The following is a 23682-nucleotide window of genomic DNA, read 5'->3' as shown; positions in this document are numbered from 1 at the left end:
AGTTGCTCACTACACTGTACTTCGATTCTGTTGCAGCTCTAACAGCTGCAGTCGCAGTTAATTAAGTCTGTTTTTTCCATTCTGGGAAGAAGGCGACGATTCTAAGTTAAAGTTACTTCGGAATTTCGTTCCTTGAGTTTGGTTTGATGCATTTTCATAGATGTTACCCTTTTTTATGAAGTTCTGTGCTTTAGTTATACTATGGTATCTATTTAAAATTCTGTATCAGTGAAGAGAAATCCATGAACTGATTTATGCCAGTAATTTATTTATTAATTTTCACATTGTTGTATCGCTAATAATATTTTATATATCTGACTTTGAAAGTTGCTCAAGTTCAAAACATCAGATTTGCACCTTTCAGTAATCAGAAGTTTCAGTCGATGAAAAATTTGTGAGCAGTAGGGAAAGCTATTTCGATGTTAAGTTTTAGCTTTTAATATTATAGCGTTTCATGCGTCGGCCATTGAGAACATCTGTTGTTATTTTCTGCTCTGTACATCTAAAATAGAAAAGATTTAATCAGGGAATGAAAATATTGATTATACGGTCGAAGGCAATTTCTGTATAGTTTTGAGCGTATAAAGTGAAGGAGATTCAGTGTTACTTATCTTGAGAGATACTCATCTTAACGTTATCTACAACTTATCTTATCCAGCAGGCTGCATGAGAATTTTTTGCACCCGCAATTGTATTTTTTTGCTTGTTGCCATGCTGGATAAGCGCAAACAATCCAGGGGCCATTTATACGTGGGAAACAAATACAAAATTATTCACAAATACGCCCAAGGCGGCATTACTAATTTAATTTGGGAGACGATCATGCCTGTATCAAGGCGTCATTTGCCCGATTTGTGCATGAACGGCCGGTGAACGTGAGCGTGACAACTTTGGTTCTAAATATAGAGATGCTAAGCGGTGCAGTTGCTGTAGGCGATCCGTATATCTAAATGCGTCGCCGGTGTTTCGTCGATGATTCGCCGGTGTTACGTACCTATATGCCTTCAGTATTTATCCCTCGAGCATCGTTGCGTTATAAGCTTTCAGTTTTTAATATTCGTCAATGAAATATTCAGCACCCATTTAACTATTTAACTATTTAGATTACTGACAGTTACATTATCGTTAAAAATAATGTTCGATTAAAATAATTTATTTGACATTGGTTACTGTTAAATAGCAGCGTTTTCTCATTATCGGGATCATCCACGTACTGGGAGGATACCGAACTAACAAAATTTTCTCATTTTTTAAAGCATTTTCTCATTTATTGAAATAAAATATGCCTTTAAAAATTACTTTTTATAGACAACACTTCTAAATAATCCATTGTCTGTGATGTTACTTATTTACAATGAATTTCTAATTTTATTTTCAATTTTCAAACATTAAAAAAAAAGTAATTTTAAAATTTTTTTAATAGATAAATTTTTTTACTTTTTTTCAAAATTATTTATTCTGTCAACTTATTCATGTATTGTCTCTGACTTTACGCAAGTGTGCAAAATTTCTGATTGATTGGACAGGTAAAAGTGTGTCAAATATCGATTATAAGATATGTATCAGACAGACAAACCAACAAAAAAAAAAAAAAAAACAAACAAACAAGAAGTGAAGTTAAGGAGAAGTGTTGTAAAAAAGGCGCTATTGTGTTCGCCTTGTCCGTCCGTCCATCCGTCTTTCTGTCTGTCCGTCTGTCCGTCCGTGACTCCACGTTTTCGTCGACGCAAACATTACTGGTTACAACATTACATTACTGGTTACATTACTGGTTACGCAAACATTACTGGTTACATTACTGGTTAATTGCATGCAGGTTACGCTGAATTATCAACCGTAATGCTGGTTACACTGAATTATTTGCTTTAATGCAGGTTACGCTGATTGCCTAATTGTTATGCAGGGAATTTTGATTGCTTAACTGTGATGCAGGTAACACTGATTACCTAACTGTGATGCAGGTTACGCTGATTGTTTAACTATGATGCAGGTAACGCTGATTGTTTAACTGTGATGCAGGTTACGCTGATTGTTTAACTGTGATGCAGGTAACGCTGATTTATCCGTCTGTAAATAACCGAAATAAAATTTCCACAAGAAATTGGAAATTTACATTGGAAATTGGAAATTTTATTTCGTGTATTTACAGACAGATAACTTTTAAACTTAGTTCACATATGGAAAAAATAAATCTAAGACTTTTTTGTTCGTGTGAATTTTTCGAAAAAATGAAAGAAAACGTGAAATTCTTAGAAACCGGTGTTTTTTTAAAGGCGACTTGAAAGTCCGATTTGGCGGTAAAGGGATAATCTATTCAACATTAGTTGCTGACTTGCTGTCAAATATCAGCGTTTTCTCATTATCGGGATCGTCCACTGGGAGGATCCCGAAATAACAAATTTTTCATTTTTTTACATGGCGGTGTTTTCACTTCATTGGGATACTCCACAATTAAAATTTCTAACTATGCTCATTACTGTCAGATATCGGCGTTATCAGTCTTCTTATCGTGACACTGTACGATCGTCGCCCATCAGTCGTGCAACAATTTAATTAGCCCACTCCGGCCGCTAGCCAATGCCTAGCTTTTCATGTCACTGCTTAGTTACGAGAGTTGATGTTGAAATTATTGCGTGAATTATACCAGATGGTCCATATAAATATCATGCCGTTAAGTGCGATGTAGCGTATCAAACCTGCTGTTCAAATCATTCGACCGGTGCTTTATTAATTCATATTTTATCCAGTTACTTTAATTGCCTGCTATAGGTGCCGGCGACCGAGATCTGCTAGACTCTGTTCGTCACAATTATGTCCTTGAATGCAGAAAGATATATCAAGCAGAATTTCGTCATCTCATAAACGCCATTGTTCTCATGCTGAGAATTTCGCGATTTGCATAACTTCCTTCGTAGCCGAAATTGGTGGAATTAAGAATTCCTGACAAGGGTTTAATACCAGCGACATAATGACAACTTATGCAGCTTCCTGGACGAAATTTTATTGATTCATGTCCTGGGAAGCTATATATGCTTAATTGTGGTGCCTGTTACACCGCGCGGTTAATAGTATTCAGGTTCGCAATTCGGCCAATTATATGTAAATTACATTACTGGTTAATTGCATGCAGGTTACGCTCAATTATCAACCGTAATGCTGGTTACACTGAATTATTTGCTGTAATACAGGTAACACTGATTGTTTAACTGTGAGGCAGGTTACACTGAAGTAGGTATTAGCTTTAATGCAGGTTACGCTGATTATGAATATTGATGCAGGTTACGATGAATTATTTACTGTGCTGCAGGTCGCACCGATTGCCTAACTGTGATGCAGGTTACGCTGATTGTGTTGCTCGTGTGATGTGCAGATGAAGGACACGCGTGGTGAGGTGGTGGAGAGCACCAAGCACATCACAGACTTCCTGTGCAACCCAATCCATGGCTTCATCGGCCCTGAGCACACGTGCCATGTGGAGGCCACCATCGCAGCAGCCAGGAACCTCCCTATGATATCCTACGTGAGTCCCTAAGATCTCCTACGTGAGTCCCTATGATCTCCTACGTGAGTCCCTATGATATCCTACGTGAGTCCCTATGATATCCTACGTAAGTCCCTATGATATCCTACGTGAGTCCTTTGATCTCCTACGTGAGTCCCTATGATATCCTACGTGAGTCCCTATGATCTCCTACGTGAGTCCCTACGATATGCTACGTAACCGTTTGATCTCCTACGTGAGTCCCTATGATATGCTACGTAACCGTTTGATCTCCTACGTGAGTCCCTATGATCTCCTACGTGAGTCCCTATGATTTCGTACGTGAGTCCCTAAGATATCCTACGTGAGTCCCTAAGATATCCTACGCGTGTGTTGCTGGTCCCTGTGTTGCAGGAACTACGTCGAGCAATCGTGCTCATGTCATCAGAAATTCAATCATCGTGATCGTTTGCGATCGAAGACTTGATTGTTCTAATACTTTATCCTCTCGATCACTTACTGTGACCCCAGTAAATATACCTCGTTGAAAATTAAGGTCGACTCATCGATGGCCACGAGATTGTCGATGATGTTCTGACGATGTTTGTTTATTGGGGTGTCGCTTGGACGCCACCGAATTTCTTATCAGCTTCTGCAGATTATGCAACGTCAATGCAAGCGTTGGGGTAACTGCTGAACTTTAATCAATTTCCTACAGGAGTTTCCTTTAATCAATTCTTCTAGCACTTCTGATGTATTATCGTCGGCTTACCGTCGGTTTCTTATACGCCGGGCCAAAATTTTTGATAGGGTCCTTGACTCTGAACAAATAATGCTTGTGTTGCGTCCAACTTGTTCCTTGAATCGCGGTCTCAACGAGCTAACTTGTGATGTCGTCTCGAGTATAGAGCCTTAATACTTTCCTGCCTTGGGGTATCGACCTCATTAAGGCGTCTGGGGGATTAAACTGCGACGTCCCATTATTGTCCATTCCATGTCAAATAAATTACCATGCATGTTGGCTGTATTACAAATAAGAAATAAGAAAATGTACCCTGGAATCGACAAATAAGTTATATGCTGATTTGTCTGTATTACAAATAAGAAAATGCACCCTGAAATCGATATATTTTGGAAAAAATAGATCATCTAACAAATATAATTTCATAATTAGATGAACTGTTAGCAGGCAATTCCAACACAAAATGAAGATTGAAATATTCAAGATTCAATCACAATTTCAAGATTCCAGTTTTTTTACCTTAACTTTAATTCTTTTTTGGCGTTGAATGCGGAAGTAAAGATCTTACCGCAAGAATATTAACCCTTGAGACTGTGTGGTGCTTGTAAATTATCTTCATGCAAATATCCCGAGCCCCGGCGCAGCTGAGGGGTAATAAGGTCGGTAATAAATTGCATTGCCACGATTACTTCTTGGCTAAAGCCTGCGTATCTGAACTTGCTGAGCGTAAACTGAATTGTATGACTATGCCTAAAATTTTCACGACCGAATGTACCCGACCATTTATAATATCGCTATCACCATATGAGCTTTAAATGTGTCGGAGAAAATCTTCCTCGGAACTGCATTCTGAGAGAAGAATTTAATACTTTGAAGCGACCATGATCGTGACCGGGAACGAGCTAACAAAAATAATGTCAACTTTAATTAAATATGAGAGGGATCACTTTGCAAAAGTTGCTGCCAGTGACTTCTCAAGTTTATCTTGATGACAATGGACATGAAATTAGTACCTATACATCAATACAATTTGACTTACAATTTAGTAACTTGCCAAAGCTAAATCGACCACCCAAAACGAGTAGATTTCGAAACCACATGACTTCACCAGCATATTTTTTAAGAAAAATTCATTTTTTTACGTCAAAGTGCAAAATGCCAGTTTCTACCCGCGTTTGGTCTATTTGATTCCTTGCTATCAAGTGGGATGCTTCTTGAAAGAGAATGACATTTGTGGTGATAGTTTCTGCTTAAATTTCAAATTCTTGATTACATTTTCTCCCGACAGGCGTGCAGCGACGCTATAAACTTCGACGAGCAGTTGCTGCACAGCACCTTTGCCCGCACCAACCCCTCGGAGAAACCCGTGAGTGTAACTCTAGAGTTCAACCCCGCGACTTGAACCAATAACATGTAAACCACTTGAACACAACCCTTCAATTCAACCCTATAACTTGAACCAATAACATATGAACCACTCGAACACAACCATTGAGTTTAACCCCGCAACTTGAACCAATAACATGTGAACCACTTGAACACAACCCTTGAGTTCAACCCTATAACTTGAACCAATAACACTTGAACACAGCCATTGAGTGTCGCCCTGCAACTTGAACCAATAACATGTGAACCACTTGCACACAACCCTTGAGTTCAACCCTATAACTTGTACCAATAATATATGAACCACATGAGTGCAACCTTTGAGTGCAACCCCTGCCACAACTTGAACACATGAACACATGCAAAACCCATCGTTACAACCCAAAAATGCTACCCCAACAACCTCCCAAAACCCAACCGTCCTTATCAGCTACAAACTTCGCCAGACCAGCCAAGCACCATCATTAGTTTCACTCTTATATCTCATGAGCCCACGTTACAATTAATAGCAACCGCTTTGTAACTTCTCCGTCCATCTATTACTTAGATTTTTCCCCACGCATTGCCTTGGATCATAAACGCCGTGCGTGAAGCTGCCTATACGCACTGGTATGACAAAGACTTCTCATTATAGGACCAATTATTGACGAGTGTCTTCTTAAAAAGTTTATTTAAATATATTCCTTCCAATTATAATGCATTTTCTATGACGTTAATTGAAGGTTTGAATGTCTGACACATGTGAGAGAAAATTATAAGGTATGGATCTCTGACACACGCGAGAGAAAATTATAAGGTATGGATCTCTGATACACGTGAGGGAGGAATGAGAGGAATGAGTGGAACGCGTGAGAGAGGAATAAAGGTTTTGGGTGTATAATACTATAGCTATTGATGCCTGACGTACGTAACTGAGGAATTGAGTTGCTGATCCTGATATACGGAGGAATAAGAGGTATTTAGCTCTGCCATCATGCTTGCAAAGGGTATGTATGTATGATCTAATTAAGAGATATGTATGTATGATCTAAGGGGTATGTATGTATGATCTAAGGGGTATGCAGCCCTGTCATTCCTGTGTAGCTCTGCCGTCATGCTTGCAAAGGGTATGTATGTATGATCTAATTAAGAGATATGTATGTATGATCTAAGGGATAGGTATGTATGATCTAAGGGGCATGTATGTATGATCTAAGGGATATGTATGTATGATCTAAGGGGTATGTAGCCCTGTTATTCCTGTGTAGCTCTGCCGTGTGCCGTCATGCTTGCGTGTTCTCTATTTTGTTATAGTGTTGTTTTTCTTAATTTTATTGCGTTAGAAAAACGGTGAAAAAACGGTCCCACTGGCGTTCTAGTGGCCCGTCGCCCCGTGAAAATAAACTGTTGCGCCGTTTTTATCAGATGTATTACGGATTGCTAGTGTTAAATTAGAATAAAAACGGCGACACGGTGTTTCTTTTTACGTGCCGACCGGCCACTGAAACGCCGGTAATACCGTTAATGGTAATTTTTCTAACAGTGCGGTTATTCAAGTCGCGCATCATTTTAATTCTTGTTTCTGGTCTCACTTCTGTTCAAATACTCCCTTCTGCTGAACTTAGTTAACATCATTCATCGTTTTTTAGAGCATTCTTCAATTATTGCAATAGATTAATTAATGTAGTAATTGATATTGTTCATCTATGACGATCCCATAGCACATCTATAGGATTTTTCAAGCTTCAGATCAAGTGCTAGGTTATTCTACGTTTCTTTTTATAAGTTAAACGGGATTTTATACATATAAAACTGACGTCGTAATGAATGGATGTAAACGAACGCTGGGAGGTCAGAGTGAATATATAATTAATTCATGAGAGTCATTATTATGTTTCAGCTGCTGCGTGTTACGGTGGAGACGCTGAAGCATTTCAGCTGGAACAAATTCAGCATCATCTACATGGAGGAGTTCAGCACCATGGCTGACACCTTGGAGCAGCTCGCAGCCTTCGACAACCTGACAGTCAACCACAAAATCGCCGCCACAAACTCAGAGCAGTTCCCTACCATCATCTCTGAGACCAAGAATGAGACCAGAAGTGAGTTGTACCAAAATACCGGGAATATTTTTTGTTTGGTAGAACCTTATTGCTACCTAACTTATTTAAAGGAATAAGAGCGCCACCAGAAGTGAGTTGTACCAAAATATTGGCCTTATTGTTTGGTTTGGTAGAACTTTATTGCTACCTAACTTGTTTAAGAGAATAAGAGCGCTACAAGAAGTGTGTTGTACCAAAATACCGGGAATATTGTTTTGTTTGGTAGAACCTTTTTGTCTTGGAGCAGCTAGCAGCCTTCGACAACCTGACAGTCAACCACAAAATCGCCGCCACAAACTCAGAGCAGTTCCCTACCATCATCTCTGAGACCAAGAATGAAACCAGAAGTGAGTTGTACCAAAATGCCGTGAATATTGTTTTGTTTGGTAGAACCTTATTGCTACCTAACTTGTTTAAGAGAATAAGAGCGCTACAAGAAGTGAGTTAGTGAGTTGTACCAAAATATCGGCCTTATTGTTTCGTTTGGTAGAGCCTTATTTCTACCTATACTTATTTAAGGGAATACGAGCGCCACCAGAAGTGAGTTGTATCAAAATACCAGGTGGCTCCTTATTGTTTTTGGTTACCTAGATCTATCACTAGGCAAGCTCACCAAAAAGGTTTATCCAACATCCGATTGCGGGAAAGTAGGTATATTAATCTTTACAATTTTAGGCAAACTTAACTTAACTTTAATTTACATCAGTCAAGAATGGACGATCATTTAATCAAGTCAAGTTTCATATTTCCATATTTTTCTTGAATGGACGAGTTAACCTTTGTTTAAACAAATGCTCGTAGCGAGCTTGCGGCGCAAATGTTCTATTTTCCTTATCCTTTCCCCGCTTGAAAACCGTGCACTTCATTCAAAAATTACGCTTCACTTGTCTTATCAATTTTATCAGAAGATGTGCAATTATTCTGCATCTCAAAGCGTCCCTGATGCACCAAAGCCTGCGATGTAACGCTTTTCAGGGGCTGCGTATATAGTCACGGTTTATTTGGGTCGCTTGTGCGCATTGTTTGTTGTTTATGCGCACTGTTCCCGCGCATTTCTCGGATTGTTCGTGCGCATTGTTAGCATTGTTTGTGGGCTTTGTTCGCATAATTCGTGTGCATTGTTCGCATAGTTCTTGCGCATTTTTCGTGCGCATTATTCGCATTTTTCGTTCGCATTTTTCGTGCGCATTGTTTGTATTTTTCGTGCTCATTGTTCGCATTTTTCGTGCGCATTGTTCGCATTTTTCGTGCGCATTGTTCGCATTTTTCGTGCGCATTGTTCGCATTTTTCATGCGCATTGTTCGCATTTTTCGTGCGCATTGTTCGCATTTTGCATGCGCATTGTTCGCATTTTCCGTGCGTATTGTTCGATCTCGTCCTGCCCCCCGCTACTTAACAGGCAGGACGGCGTCTTGGAGAACGCTTTCCTCTTCCTGGAAACTCTGGCCATTGTTGACGCCAAGTGCTCTGATAAGCTATATTTTCTCGATCTCCGATATCCTTTTCTAAGATATTTATCAAGCTCAGACCATCAATTTTACCACTTCACACATAAGTGAACTAAGTTTTTTTAATTCTATCATGAAAATATGTTTAATTTATATTTTACTTAAATGAGCCCTCCATATTGTCCACATGAAGTTTTTACTTTTCACTTTGAAATTCACTTATTAATTATACCATAAATTCAAATTTAGAAACTCAAATCAATATTTTGAAACTCGGAAAGTGCATTTCTTTCTTGGATCGAGGACAGCATCAGCCGCCAGCATATAAGCTTGGCCGTGACGCCAGGTTATCGTATTCTGCTCCATGCTGAGTGCTTGTTTTTTATTATTATCAATATTATAATACTAATAATAATAATAAAGTAAAAGATAATAATATTATTATTATTATTTTCGTCGCTAATAATAATAATAATAATGTTATTATTATTATTATTACTATCCCATTGTTTCTCTTGTTTCTCAGGGTCACTGTTGTGTCATCTTCATGAATCATTCATGTCTGTTGTAGGAGTCCTTGTGTATGTTGTGCATGGGTGTAGCGCCTTGTTGCCAGATGTGATGTTCCTTGTTGCCAGGAGTTGTCTTATCTTTAGTATCTACGGGTAGTATACGTGTCCTATTAGCCAGGTCCCTGGTCTTGCCGCGGGTATTCGTCCCGTCCCGGCCCTGGTCTTCCTGTAGCTATATTCGTCCCGGCCCTGGTCTTGCTGTAGCTATATTCGTCCCGGCCCCGGTCTTGCTGTAGCTATATTCGTCCCGGCCCTGGTCTTGCTGTAGCTATATTCGTCCCGGCCCGGGTCTTGCTGTAGCTATATTCGTCCCGGCCCGGGTGTTGGCACGGCTATTCGTCGCGTCTTGGATCTTGTCGAAGCTTTTGGTCAGGTCCTTGGCCTTGCTATTAGTTGGAGCGCAACTTAGCCTCGATCATGGCTGCCGTTTTTAGCCTCTTGACGAGTTGCTAAGCAGCAATAGCGCCTAAGCAAGAGGCTATCACGAGACTTGCACGAGCCTCAAATGGCGGCCTGCATTGCCTAATAAAATCCTAACAGTCGAGGTAATAAAAGGATACTCCCGTCTCAGCCGCCGACTATGCGCCATTTGGCACATCTTTACTTAAATATTCCCTCGCTAACGGGGATTTTGGACCACATTGGTAGGCAATCGATATTTTTCGGAAACTGTTTTTTTTTTGTTTATGCTCTGAATTTAAATGGAGACAAAAATCCTCTCGTACTCTAAATTTAGAAGCGATAAATTTCCCAATAATTGATACGCCTCCCATGCACTCCCTAATAACGGCAGTCATTTGACAGCCTTCACCTGAGTCTTGGTATAATATTATTTATTTATTTGCTCACTGATATAATGTACTAATTCTCTAGTATTACTTTCATCAGAATATAGTATATAAATATAGTACATTTTATATACCTACAGTATATAATTTTAACTTTTTCAAAAGGGATTCCTCTGTTTGCATAATTTACCGCTTGCTTGAGCGCAAAGGAAATTTCTCGTTTTCAAAAGCAATTGATGTCACATATCCGACCCCGATTCTGGACTAAATGTTTTTTCATCATTTTTTTAATGAATAGAAGGAAAAGATAGGTCAATTGAACTGAACACTCTCTAGTCTCCCTTCAAGAGACCTTTTTAGGGTATTTTGCTCATTTGACGTCAGGCTTGACAATATCCGGTGAAAACAAGCGAAATGTCTGCAAATTATCAACAAAAACTCGGAACAGGCCCCCGAAAATGATTAACTAGCGGTTTTATCAGAGCACTGCGTAATGTCCGGCACCTCGGAAATCACGGCTCTGCTCGTTACTCCGCCTTGCGATCCGTCGACCTCATTTGACCTCGCTTGTCTTGATCTTCCTTGCCTTTATCGTATCGGGCAAATCTTTTAGCATTGCTGTCTTCCTCTGAGCAGTCTTATAGAATTTTTGACAAAAACTGTCACTATAACACCGCGGTGGCTATTTTCGCTGTAATATAATGGCAGCTCACGATTTTATAATTTTTACGTACATTGAGCCATTCTCCGTATGGATTGTAATAGTCTCTGACATTGAGATGCCTCTCGTTACTCAAAGAGCTATATATAATTTTCTCCATAAGAATTCTTAATAAAGAAATAATAAATTCCTGCCTTCTAAGAACATCATTTTTGACTAGTTCACTAATTAAAACTGATCCATTAAGTTTTTTGTAATTTATTGATCAATTTTCGAGCACATCAGAACCAGCGTGTCTCATAACAATGCATTTGTCGATGGTGTGACGTAAAAATCCCTCTCCACGGTCAAATCTTGGTGATGGGACCTACAGGGCTATTATTTGCTCAGTAAATTTAACTATTCTACCATAAAATATAATTTTACCATTTTTTAGTAAACTAGCTCTTCAGCTACATAAATATATAACCTTCTTTCTTGCTGTTAATTGAATCGTACTGCGGTTGAATCCGCTGCACTATAACGCTTTTGTTTAATGGTGAAATAGCCCAATGACTTCTCTGTTTACCTGCACTCCATCTCTGTAGCCAAGTTATCGAAAAGTAGTGAGTCTTCTCTGTCTACTTCTTGTAATCTACAGTAATTTGTGGCCAAATTATCAAGAAGTAACTGTATACTCATAATATGTAATCTAATTATCAAGAGTCAGCAAGACTTCCCTCTCTAACTGCACTCTAAATCTTTTGCCTAATTATCAAGAATCACCGGGACTTCTCCATCCAACTACACTTATAATATGTAATATGATTATCAAGAAGCAGCAAAACTTTCCTCTCTAACTATAGTACTCTAAATCTGTAGCCTAATTATCAATAAGAACCGGGACTCTTCTAACTGTACTCATAATATGTAATCTTATTATCAAGAGTCAGCAAAACTTCCCTTTCTAACTGTACTCTAAATCTGTAAGCTAATTATCAAGAAGCACCGGGACATTCCTAACTGCACTCAAGTTGTAACCCTGTCCTTATACCGACGACATGTGTTGGCAGTCTACGTGTTCCTGGCGCACCGCGGCGAGGTGTACCAGATGCTGCTCACCATGTCGCTGTCGGGGCTCATGAAGCCGCAGGGACAGAGCGAATATCTGCTTATCTACGTCGACCGTGAGGAGAACAAGCCCAGCGACTGGGTGGCGTACATGTTCGGTGAGTAGAACAAGCCCAGCGACTGAGTGGCGTACATGTTCGGTGAGGAGAACAAGCCCAGCAACTGGGGGGTGGGGGAGGGCTTGTCTGTTTAGCGAGAAGGTCTCATCCTTCTTAATATATTCGGGTATTATTGGCTTTCCTCATCGCCAATTGTCGATACTTTTGCAGATTTTCTCGATAACCTCAGATTTTTTTATTATTTTCTATTCACAAACTAAGATGTGCCGTCATTTTCGTGCAATCTTACCACAACCTTGCTCTCTGGCACCTATAACAACGATCTTTTCTTATGTCCGGCCAGACTCGTCGTCGCCATTGGCGATGAACGCGACCGAGCGCTGCCGCACCGAGCGCGACAACCTGCTTCCCTTCGACAGATCCTTTATGGTGATTGGCAACCGCGCCCCTGTCGACACCCTGCACGAGCTCGAAGACCAAGTCAGGGACTACAACACCAAGGAGCCCTTCTGTCTTGGCATGTACAACGACAAAAATCTCGTTCGGGTGAGTGCGACTACGGTCCAAGCGTGCTCTAAACTCTGACTTGCTTACGCCAAGTAGGTCCGTTGAAATTGATTATTGGTTATGTACTTCCAAAAAGTCAAGATTATTTTGGGTAACAAAGCACCTAACCTTTCACAGACGCATTTAAAAAAACTATATCACTGCTCCGTTGTTAGTTAGATACATACCAAATATTAAAGGAGGAATGGTCTATGAAGATGGTTACTTACTATTATTTACTACAACGTAAGCGTGTACGTGCAAGTATACTTCAACCATGCACTTGCCGATCACTAGTATTTTTTCGGATCTATGTGGATCTTTTTCGGACCTTATCAAAGAGTTAACTTGGCTCTATTGCAGCCTTGAGTCCCACGTTACTGTACAAAAAAGCTCAACATTGCTTGGAAGTAATGGTGATTTCGCATTTCACCAGCGTTCAGGTCCACGATTTTCAACTGCTGCAGTAACTTTTTACTTCAAAAGGAGCATTTTTTTATCAAATGAAGTAGCCCTATTTGTTCGAAAAAAAAACGAATTTAATCCGCATTGTTACTGTTGTGCTCCTTTGTATGCTTAACTTTTTTATTTCCATTTGAAGGCAAATAACTCAGAATTTCTTACCGCCTTTTACTGCTCTTTCCTTCGCTCTTTGAAGTAGCCGCTAGGTGTTCGTTGTTACGTAGAATATCGTGAAAGCAAAGTCATAAGAAGTTGGCTAGTCTTCTTTCTTGGTTCCATATTAAAATTTGACCATTAGGCTTGAATTCTCAGTATCTGTTCAAATTTTTCTTCATTTCTGACAGGGTTATGAAACTAGTCCTCATTAAAATGCTGATTATGAGCCAACGCGTGCGCGTTTAGCTGGATTCTGTCCGCAGTCCTTTGTTACTTTTTACTGAACGAAAGGTGATGGTGAATCTTGTTCCGTGTTTACTGTGTCGGGAAGAAAGATTGCGGACTGTTTCCCAATTGTCAACATGGAATCCGACACTGAGTCTTGCATCACAGGCGGCCTTCCGTTGGCCGTCTGTGCAGTGGCCGATGGCTCGTCATCCGTTTTTGTGATGGTTCCCATCGCCGTTGAAATAATCAATCATTTCTGTTTATTTTGCCCGATTCAAATCTTGTAGAAAATTCTTCTGGGCCTACATTTTCAAGCAAAAGCTAACGTGAGATACGTTACAAACGAATAGTTCCGAAGGTACTTGTATGTTTGTGAAAGGTTGGAAACATCATTTGCAAATGTTTGATTAAAAATGTGACCATCGCGACGCTAATGCTATTCGTCCATGCTATTATAATTAACCAATTGGAATACATACAGCTCCGCTCGAACCGCCATGGTTTTGCATGTTTCGTCTTTACTGCGAATTATTTATTCACAACATCAGGTTGGAAAATGGAACGAAATTAATTGAGACGATTTAATATTGTAAGAATTAATGTTTCATCGTCGATGCCAGAATGTGGCGAGTGGTCGGCCGTAAGCTAACGTGAGATACGTTACAAGCGAATAGTTCCGAAGGAACTTGTATGTTTGTGAAAGGTTGGAAACATCATTTAAAAATGTTTTTAATTAAAAATGTGACCATCGCGACGCCAATGCTATTCCATGCTATTATAATTAACCAATCTGAATACATACAGCTCCGCTCGAACTGACATGCTTTTGCATGCTTCGTCTTGACTGCGAATTATTTATTCATAGTAGGAGGTTGGAAAATGGAACGAAATTAATTGAGACGATTTAATATTGTAAGAATTAATGTTTCATCGTCGATGCCAGAATGTGGCGAGTGGTCGGCCGGTGATGGTGCAGATACAATTTTCATGTGAGGTTGTGCGACGGAATTTGCAAGACTGGGGCCTGCTAAGTACATTTAAAGACATGATTATGCTCTTGATTTCTACATGTCTGCGCTGCATAATTGGAAGACGTCGGCATGTTCTTGTCTTCACAACTCTTTACTGCCCAGTTGACTCCTAGGTTCATTCGTGACATTCCCATTTGATGAAAGGAATAATTGTATCATATTTCAAAGGTAATTCCAGTATTAATTATATATGAAATTTTATCCCATTTCAAATGTAATTCAAGTATTAATTATATATAAATTTGTATCCCATTTCAAATGTAATTTCAGTAATAATTTCAAGAACAAATCGTATATAGTCTGAGTTATCGCGTGGACAGTAAAGAGTTTGATATAAAAAGGCCATCAAATGCATTAGCTTTAAACGAATTTGAGTGTCTAATGTTGTTGCTTTCATCCTCTTCCTTGTAGCGCACCAACGACGGCTTGGTACGTATCAGTGATACCTTCGTAGCCTTTATTTTACGCGCACATAATTTGTATTTAAATTACTGAGCTTGTCCACGCTTCGTATTAATAAGAACGAACTCTCATTTTTACAATAAATTAAGCGAGAAAACCCGGAGATATTTCTTCGCTAATTTATGAGAAACACCGAAAAGCGATTAACACATTAAACTATCTGAGAAAACACGGACCAATTTTATGTATTTGATGAAACTGTATTAAAAGCTTGAAGTGAAGAAATCCATAAGACGAGAAAAGTACTTTTCTTTCGTGAAGTGATTCATCAAAAATTCAAATAAATTTTTAACTGGAATCTCTGTTCTATCGGCATAAATTCAAATTATTTTTAAAATTTCTAACTTCTGATATTGCAAATTCACTGTGAAAAGTCAAGTAATTTTTTCTCTGCTTTCTTCATTAATCGAATTTTGACAAATATTTAATACAACACTAAGAAAGCTCTAAGTAAATTTAAATTTTTTTCCGTACATGGCATTTTTCCAAAATCGATAGACATCTTAGATAAATCAATCCAAGATCAGGATATAGGATAGGCTTTTATCAGGATAAAGGATTGGCTTCTATCTGGATAAGTGATAGGCTTTTATCAGGATAAAGGATAGGCTTTGATAGGCTTAATTTTATAATTATTTTCAGTTTGCAGGTAAGTTTTCTGGCGCTTCATTGCATGCCTTGCTCGTTAATTTTATATCATTTGTTGCAAACATGCACAACTCTTGTTTTTGCATTCATAGTTTCATTGAAGCCGGCTTGATTGTAGATATTGAAATTGCACTCAATTACATGCTCCAAAAATTAATTGTGCCAGTTTGTAGAAGAATCAAATTCCAGAATCTTAATCCGAATAAATTTCAAGTCATCACAAATTTCGTCTTCGAATTGTAAATAAGAAATATATAGGAGCGTTTTGCCATGCAGGATACGCTGGCTACCTGATTTTGATCGAAGTTGCTTAAATTTTATGTCTCGCTTAGCAGGATTGATTTGTGCTCCATTTTCTTTCGTTTGATTAGTGGTTTGAAGTTTTATGGCTAGAATGAAAATATTTAACTAATAATTAAAAAAAAAAATAATTAATTTACGCCTTGGAGTGATGAATAGAAAACAATTGGCCAATTTAAAAGTTGGCACCTTTCTCGTAATTTTTGATGCCAGTTCTGCATTGCAACATTCTAGAATCTCTAATGTGTTATTGGTTAACCGTTGAATGTTGTAAACTAGGAGACAAAAAGTATTTTCAACTGGATTTATGGCTTCAGTTAGTAAATTTTACACTGTTTTGGGATTCAAAACTGGTTCTTTAAGTTGCCAAGGCTAGAATGATGATCTTCTGAACTGATTTTAGTTTAAATTAAATACTGCGGCACTTTAGATTTGGGCTAAAGACTATCCTCATTTAATTTGATGATACTCCGTGCGGTGTTCTAGCAATTCCCCGGCCAAGCATCCTAGGAATGTCTGCTGCGACCAATCTCATCCTACGGCCTATCGCCTCCTCCCTTTCTTGCATGTGCCAGATATTCCGTTCAACTCTGTTGCTTCCTACGATTCTCAAGGCCTACGTTGAAGTTTATTGTGTATTTCCTGATCGTGGTTTTCATTTAACAATCAATTTTTTTCTACATTTTTTGGGGTTTGAACTTCATGGAGACGTACTGTAGTTAAAAAAATTCTAGGGAATTTATATTTTTTTCGGTAGTGTGTTACTAGTGTTCCCTTTTTCCTGCCGTATTCAATGATATAATTTTATTCACTTATTATTTTGCGTGCATCACGACTTCAAAATTCGTGAGTGCAGATGTTTGTTTAAATTAGTGAATTTTTGAGTTACGCGAACATCCAAAGCTTTTTCTCTACGTTCATCGCAAGCTTTTCTGCCCATTGAAAAGCTGTTCATACTTCACCAATCGAGGTCTTCATTATTTTTTATAAATTAAGTCCTAACTCAAATGCTTTCAAAAATCGCTCGTCACACTTGCTCCTTATATTTTTATCTTCTTGTATTAAATTATTTACATTTTCGTATATTAAATTGTTTAGATTAATTTCGATCACGGTTTCGTTCTTGTTCGTTGGCGTCATGTGTATTTCTTAACCATTAATATGCTGAACCTTCATGTTTCAAATTTGCGTTATTTTCGTTCATTCCTAAAGCATATTCTTCAAATCATACATTTTTTCACATTTACCCATCTTCTTGTTTTTTCCTCAACACCAATTCCCCAATTACGATCTATTTATGTTAGTTCTCGCTTCCTAAGCACTCTTTACTAATTAATGGGCGCTAGATCGTTTACTGTGGAAGCGATTGATGGATCCATCTGAACTCTTAGGTATGCATAAAATTCGTAACAAATTAACATACTTCAACGAAATAAAATGGCTCAGTCGTCCTTCCGTGTGTGCACTTTCTGCCCTTGCTTTTGAGAGGAAATTTTCCTTGTAAAATACGAGCGGTCGGGAATTAGAAACTGCGTACCGATGTGAAATTATTTATCGTGATGGAATCGTTGGTAACTTATCGTGGACTATGAGTGCCAGAAAAACATTCCTAAATAGTTTTTTGTTGTTGCCGTTTTGTTTGTGTTTTATCGGTTTTTGAGGATGTGATCTCAATCCCTCTTCCACCTCATGACATAATTTTTCGTTGATTTCTTCAAATTATATTGCTTGTAAAATTTTAGAATGAATGTATGTGGTAGTCGATTGTCTGTCATCTGTACTAGTCGTGGATGAAACAACCTAGTTTTTAATAAACTGTGAAAAACATTCCGCGTGAGCATATAGGCTATTAGATATATTATATTTTCGAAGTTCGCTACACGAAGTGATTGGTCCTGATGCTTGACATCCCAGTCGGCTCACTCAATTCGTCATCACCCTAGTCAGCCTACATCTATATTTTACAATCGATATTATTGTAAAATTGTCAGCAGCCACTTAATGGCCTATGACCTTTGGTTTTCAATGCGTTTTAATTGATCTCGGTGTTACTATAGAGTCGAATATTGGGTTTGTTTACGCGAGGTAGCGATTGTAGATCAATCGAAGTTATCCGTTTACGAAAAAAAAAACTTCACGCACATTCTCAAATAACAAGCATTTTTAAAAGTTAAACGGGAAAAATTAGTTTTTTAAATTTTAAGTGAATTCGTGGAAGTCTGAGGATGTTTTTTGACGTTTAGGGTAACTGATTAAATGAAAACTTCTTCGTGCTTGTTGAACTTATTTTTCGAATGAGATCAAGGAAACTACCATTGTTACAGTTAGCGTTAGTGTAGCAAATATTAAGATGATTTCTATAAAATATTTTTCATCTCAATTGTATCCTGAATATAATATGTGTTTTATTTATGTATATACTTATTTATTTCAATTTCTATGCTTAACATCTTTGGTTCCAGCTCTTCTAATGTGCTTCCAATACAGATACATTTCAGTGGAATAACTTCTTGTTTTTCTTAACTTGTTATTCGTAATTTAAGCTTTTTCAACGTTCATAACCTTTTTCCAGTGTTTTCATTGACAGATCCTGGGTCTGCAGTTTTGTTGAACTAGTGATGAGTTGGTGACAGTATCTGCGGTGTTTATGGTAGTGTAGATACTAACACTTAACTGTTAAATTTGGATAATTACAGCACATATTAACGTAACGATGCTCGTTGTCATTCCATTCAAGCTCTATAGAAAATTACCTTGGAAAGCACGAAGTTGAATTTAAGTAAACTTCTAACTTAATTTGAAAACTTGGTATGGCGAATCAAACTTCATTTAAGCGTGAAAATTAGTGTTGTGACGGTGCAGCAAGCATTCTTTAAATAATTGTTATAATTGAAATTGATCTTTTATTCGTGATAGTAGACTTTTTAAACATCTCCGTCAAAAATTCACCTCCTCGATATGTGCTGTGCTGTTATCCCGTAGCTGCTGTATCTTGCTAGTAGTTTTCTCGCCACAGTAGACATTTGTCCTGTGTCCTGTTATTTAACATATTATTTGAATCTATTGTGGTCAGGTTTTTTCTCTTTTGACATTCTTGGTTCATGAAAAAATATGGCTTCTAAGAAAATTAAATTAAATTAAATTATGGCTTCACCCATATTAAATAAAAACATGGGTGAACAGAAGACAATTCTTGATGATGAAGGTGATGAGTGTGCCTTAGGAAAATACGGAGATTCTGGTGTCGCATAATTCGGTATAATTTCTATGTTCATGATCTAGCGGGCAAGAGTGATCCTATAAGTCATGATCCTGCCGAACTTCCTCCAAGTTCTAATCTCAAGAGATTTTATTATTTTTAATCTCGAGAGATTTAATTTTTTTTAATCTCAAGAGATTTAATTTTTTTAAATCTCAAAAGATTTAATTTTTTTTAATCTCAAGAGATTTAATTAAATACTCGGATATTCAGAAGGACCTGCACTATAGTAAATGACGGACTAAATATACGAACTAGACGTTTTCTCCGAGATCTATAGTATAATTTTTAAAAACTTCTATATGGAGCTTGATACACTTCAGTTGGTTAAAAATTCTTCAAATTTTTATCTTTGGAACATTTTACATTTACATTTTCTTCTCCTTCATCGCAGTAGAGTGAGGAAACAACAATAATTATAATAATCTTGCTTTGTGACAATCATTGTTATTCTTCTTGAAAATAAGTGCGTCTTTGCAATATATTTCTTATTCTGATAGAAGTCTTGTATAGTTTTCGTCACCTTATCCAGAATGATTTGAAACACTGCTCAGGTAACGGGCAGAGCATATACTCCTTTTTTAATTGATTGAACATTTTAATTAATGCTTTTTCTCCTCATTTATTCGCGTCATCACAAGTTTGTTTGATGCACAGTATTGAATTGTTTGTAAATGCACAAGTTTACCACTCTCCACCATGACACCTCATGTCGTCTGTCTCGTAAATACGTGCATTTCTATCACGGCTTGAATGCACTCCACTATTAATTTTGTCTCTCCTACACACAATCTTGATCTGCGCCGCGGCTCTGCACCATCTCCACCTCCTGCACCGCCAACGCTGCTCCGTTCTCCACCACCCGCCGCGTTACTTTGACATCTACTTACTGTGCTCACTGCCGACTTACTGTGCTCACTGTCGACTTACTGTGCTCGGTGTGCTCACTGAACAACTCGGATATTCACTGAATATACTCACTGAATTTTTCGTGTTCGCACTGATCTGCCTGTCTATATACCGTAATTTACTGTTTTACTGATTGACTCGTAAACACACTGATTGAAACATCGGCTTACTGATTGACTTATAAAATATTTGATTGACATATATTCCTTTGATGCTTGTGTAATGATGCAATATCCAATTATTTCAAATCTTCCCAATTTATGTCCAATTATCTCATAACTTATGATCCGTCGCGATTTGAACAACTTTCAAATGTTACAAATCTTGATTTTTGTTTTTATATTCAATTAATCTTGTGAAATATTGACGATCATTTGTTTTCTGCGCTGCACTAAAACATGCAGCGCTCTTCATATGATACAAAAGCAAATCTTTTGCCTCTCTTGCTCTTATTAAGCAATTAATTTGAAACGATTGTTTGAATGCGTTACTGACTGTTTCATTTGGTGAAACCTGCGCCCAGCTGGACCTGACGACGACTCAATATGTCTCCACAAATTGATATCAGGACGATGCTTGCTTTTTTTGTCCGAAATTATTAAATAATAATTAAATAATTACGAAATAATTGAATAATGAGACACTTGACTGGTGTGTCGTGACATACGACTTTGATGAATATGTCTTGATTTACGTGACTAAATTATCATGATTTACATATCTCAAGTAGCGTTCTAGACTGCCACTCGATTACAATGACATCGTATATTTATACCTACCACGACCTACTCACACACCATGACCCACTCATGAACTATGACCCATTTTCATACCATGACACACTTGCGTACCATGACCCACTCATGAACTATGACCCATTTACATACCATGACACACTTGCGTACCATGACCCACTCATGAACTATGAACCATTTACATACCATGACACACATGCGTAACTTTACACACTCATGATCTATGACCCATTTACACACCATGACACTTTTGCGTACCACCCACTCATGAACTATGACCCATTTACATACAACGACACACTTGCGAACTATGACACACTTGCGTAGCTACGGACTCTCATACCACAGAAGAGACCACGAGTCTTTGAGAAGAAGGTATGGGCAAAAAAGTTGGTGTGTTCCGTTGAGACATTCTTAACGTTTCGGTCCGCGTAACCGTAAACCACTTAACCGTCTCGTGTTTTTTAACCGTCACCCTTGTATGGGTTGTCCTAACCGTCAACCTTATATGGGTTGTGCTAACCGTCAACCTTATATGGAATGTTGTGTGCACCTTGCCTGTCTCTGCATCTGCTGGCGTAAAGGCCTGAGTTTCGTGTTTGTCGAACCCATAAAATAAATTGATCATCCGAATCATGCACATTTTTGGGGTATATTGCACACCTCGATCGAATCTATTTTATTTGATTGGTGGCACATTTTATATGAAGATATACATTAAAAATATTCGTTCCACAAATTGCTTGAAATAGGTGCTTGTCTTGGGTTAAAAATACAAATAAAACTTGTTATATTTCAGATGATGTACGATCATGCCGGTTCGAGACACGAAAAACTCTGGCCTAAGGCTTCATTATAAAAAATATTTAAAAATTTTTCACGTTCGAAATCATACGTAAAAAAATCTCCACTTTGGTCAACAATTTGATTTCCTACCTAGAAATTAACAGATAAAATTATATTCATGATGTATATACAGAGTCCAACCAATAAACTCTAAGATCGAATCCTTTACCTCGCCTCTGCACGCGCTATAAAAATACATGCGCGCTGTAGCATCTTTTGCAGTGTATTGTTTTTAATTGCTGGAACCTTTATTTACATAATCCCTACTTCTATCCTATCCTATACCTCTTTTATCCTATTCTATCCTATCCTATCCTATCATATCCTATACCTCTAATCATATTTACCTCCTAATTAAAATATCTTCTTCAAACTCTTCTTTTTCTTCTCGCATTGGATTATACGAGTTCCAAACCCTTATCTGGTCGTGGCTCAGTGTAATTGAAATTAAATTCCTCACCGAGATTTTCAGGCGACAATTGCGACTCTAGAGTTCATGAAGCTAATCTGAGTGATGTTTGAACGTTGCCTCATTAAAGCTTTCTGGCGTGTTTCTTTGCCTGCAGTATTTGGTTAGCATNGCCGAACTTTTCGGGTATTTTTGTAGCGAAACACAATGATGACATCGTAATGAAATTATTTGTACATCCAGACTTCCGTAATTTTTTGAAAGCTTCATATTGTCAAAATATGAGTGTCATCATGTCATGATTGTTTTTTGGTACAATTAATACCCGATTAATTAGTACCCGATTTCAATTTACGATAAAATTTTCTAATTTTCATATTATGAACAAGTCAGTTTGTGTGCTGTTACGGAGCGTTTCTTTGTCTAAAATTTTCCTTTCTAATTCCTCGTTTTTTACTTTTGCCTTGAAAAATTTAAATTTATGGAATTTGTTGCACTTTCCAAATTGTTAACGATTGATTTACGCACCAAAAGAACCTTGATACGTTCTCTTGGTGCTGTAAATTGCCTGTATTTTAACTCGCGTATTACTGAACAATTAAACCAATAATTTCTTTATATGATACTTTTTTTTGTTCGAGTGTATAAGTTTGCGTGCGTCTTATTTGCATTTATGTGTCATTTTCCTCGTTCGTTTTGTTAAATTTTATTTGATTTCTGAAAATTAATATTTCTTTGATTGAATTTAAACTCAACACGCTTGAATTGGATTTTAAATTCTTCATCGAGACGCTGAAAAGCCGCTAAAATAGTTGTAAAAATTAAAGTTTAATCATTGTTTTTCAGTGTTTCAATTGCTATCATATTTTTAGGAAATTTCGTTCGATGGACTCGGTTTGATTGCCGTTTCATTAGAGACAGCAAGAGTACTTGATATCTCAATTGCCCTATTTTATTTGCCATAATTTGAAAAGAAATATTTGATTTCTGAAAATTATTATTTCTTTGATTGAATTTAAACTCAACACGCTTGAATTGGATTTTAAATTCTTCATCGAGACGCTGAAAAGCCGTTAAAATAGTTTTAAAAATTGAAGTTTAATCTTTGTTTTTCAGTGTTGATTTCGTTTTTTTTTTGTATGTCATTAGAAGCCGTTGGAATTAAGATTTTGTGGAAATAGAGTAGGCTACAATTTAACTGGTCGGGTCAATATAGTGCACCAGGCAGTCGAGTACACGAGTCCTTGTTATAGTTAAGCGTGAATTGGTATTATTGTTAGCCTGTTTTTCATATTAAAGAAATATAGTTAACGCTTGATTCACTATTTTTCACTTCTAATTT

The 23682-nt window shown here is 37.7% G+C and overlaps 1 protein-coding gene across 1 annotated transcript in view; it reads left to right on the top strand.

Annotated features, from left to right (window-relative positions):
- Positions 1 to 23682, top strand: part of LOC108682589 (receptor-type guanylate cyclase Gyc76C-like) — a 66430-nt gene that overhangs the window by 25006 nt on the left and 17742 nt on the right. Inside the window, exons 3-8 of the mRNA XM_047881263.1 lie at positions 3371 to 3520; positions 5512 to 5589; positions 7489 to 7690; positions 12213 to 12368; positions 12673 to 12875; positions 15164 to 15181. Of these exons, the coding sequence (XP_047737219.1) occupies positions 3371 to 3520; positions 5512 to 5589; positions 7489 to 7690; positions 12213 to 12368; positions 12673 to 12875; positions 15164 to 15181 (807 nt within the window). The remainder of the gene's footprint in view (positions 1 to 3370; positions 3521 to 5511; positions 5590 to 7488; positions 7691 to 12212; positions 12369 to 12672; positions 12876 to 15163; positions 15182 to 23682) is intronic.

This window comes from Hyalella azteca, unplaced genomic scaffold (genome assembly GCF_000764305.2).
Source record: "Hyalella azteca isolate HAZT.00-mixed unplaced genomic scaffold, Hazt_2.0.2 contig7450, whole genome shotgun sequence".
In the NCBI taxonomy this organism is placed as follows: Eukaryota; Metazoa; Arthropoda; class Malacostraca; order Amphipoda; family Hyalellidae; genus Hyalella; species Hyalella azteca.
The sequence above is the reverse complement of the archived record's forward strand: the minus strand, read 5'-3'. Positions and strand labels throughout refer to the sequence as shown.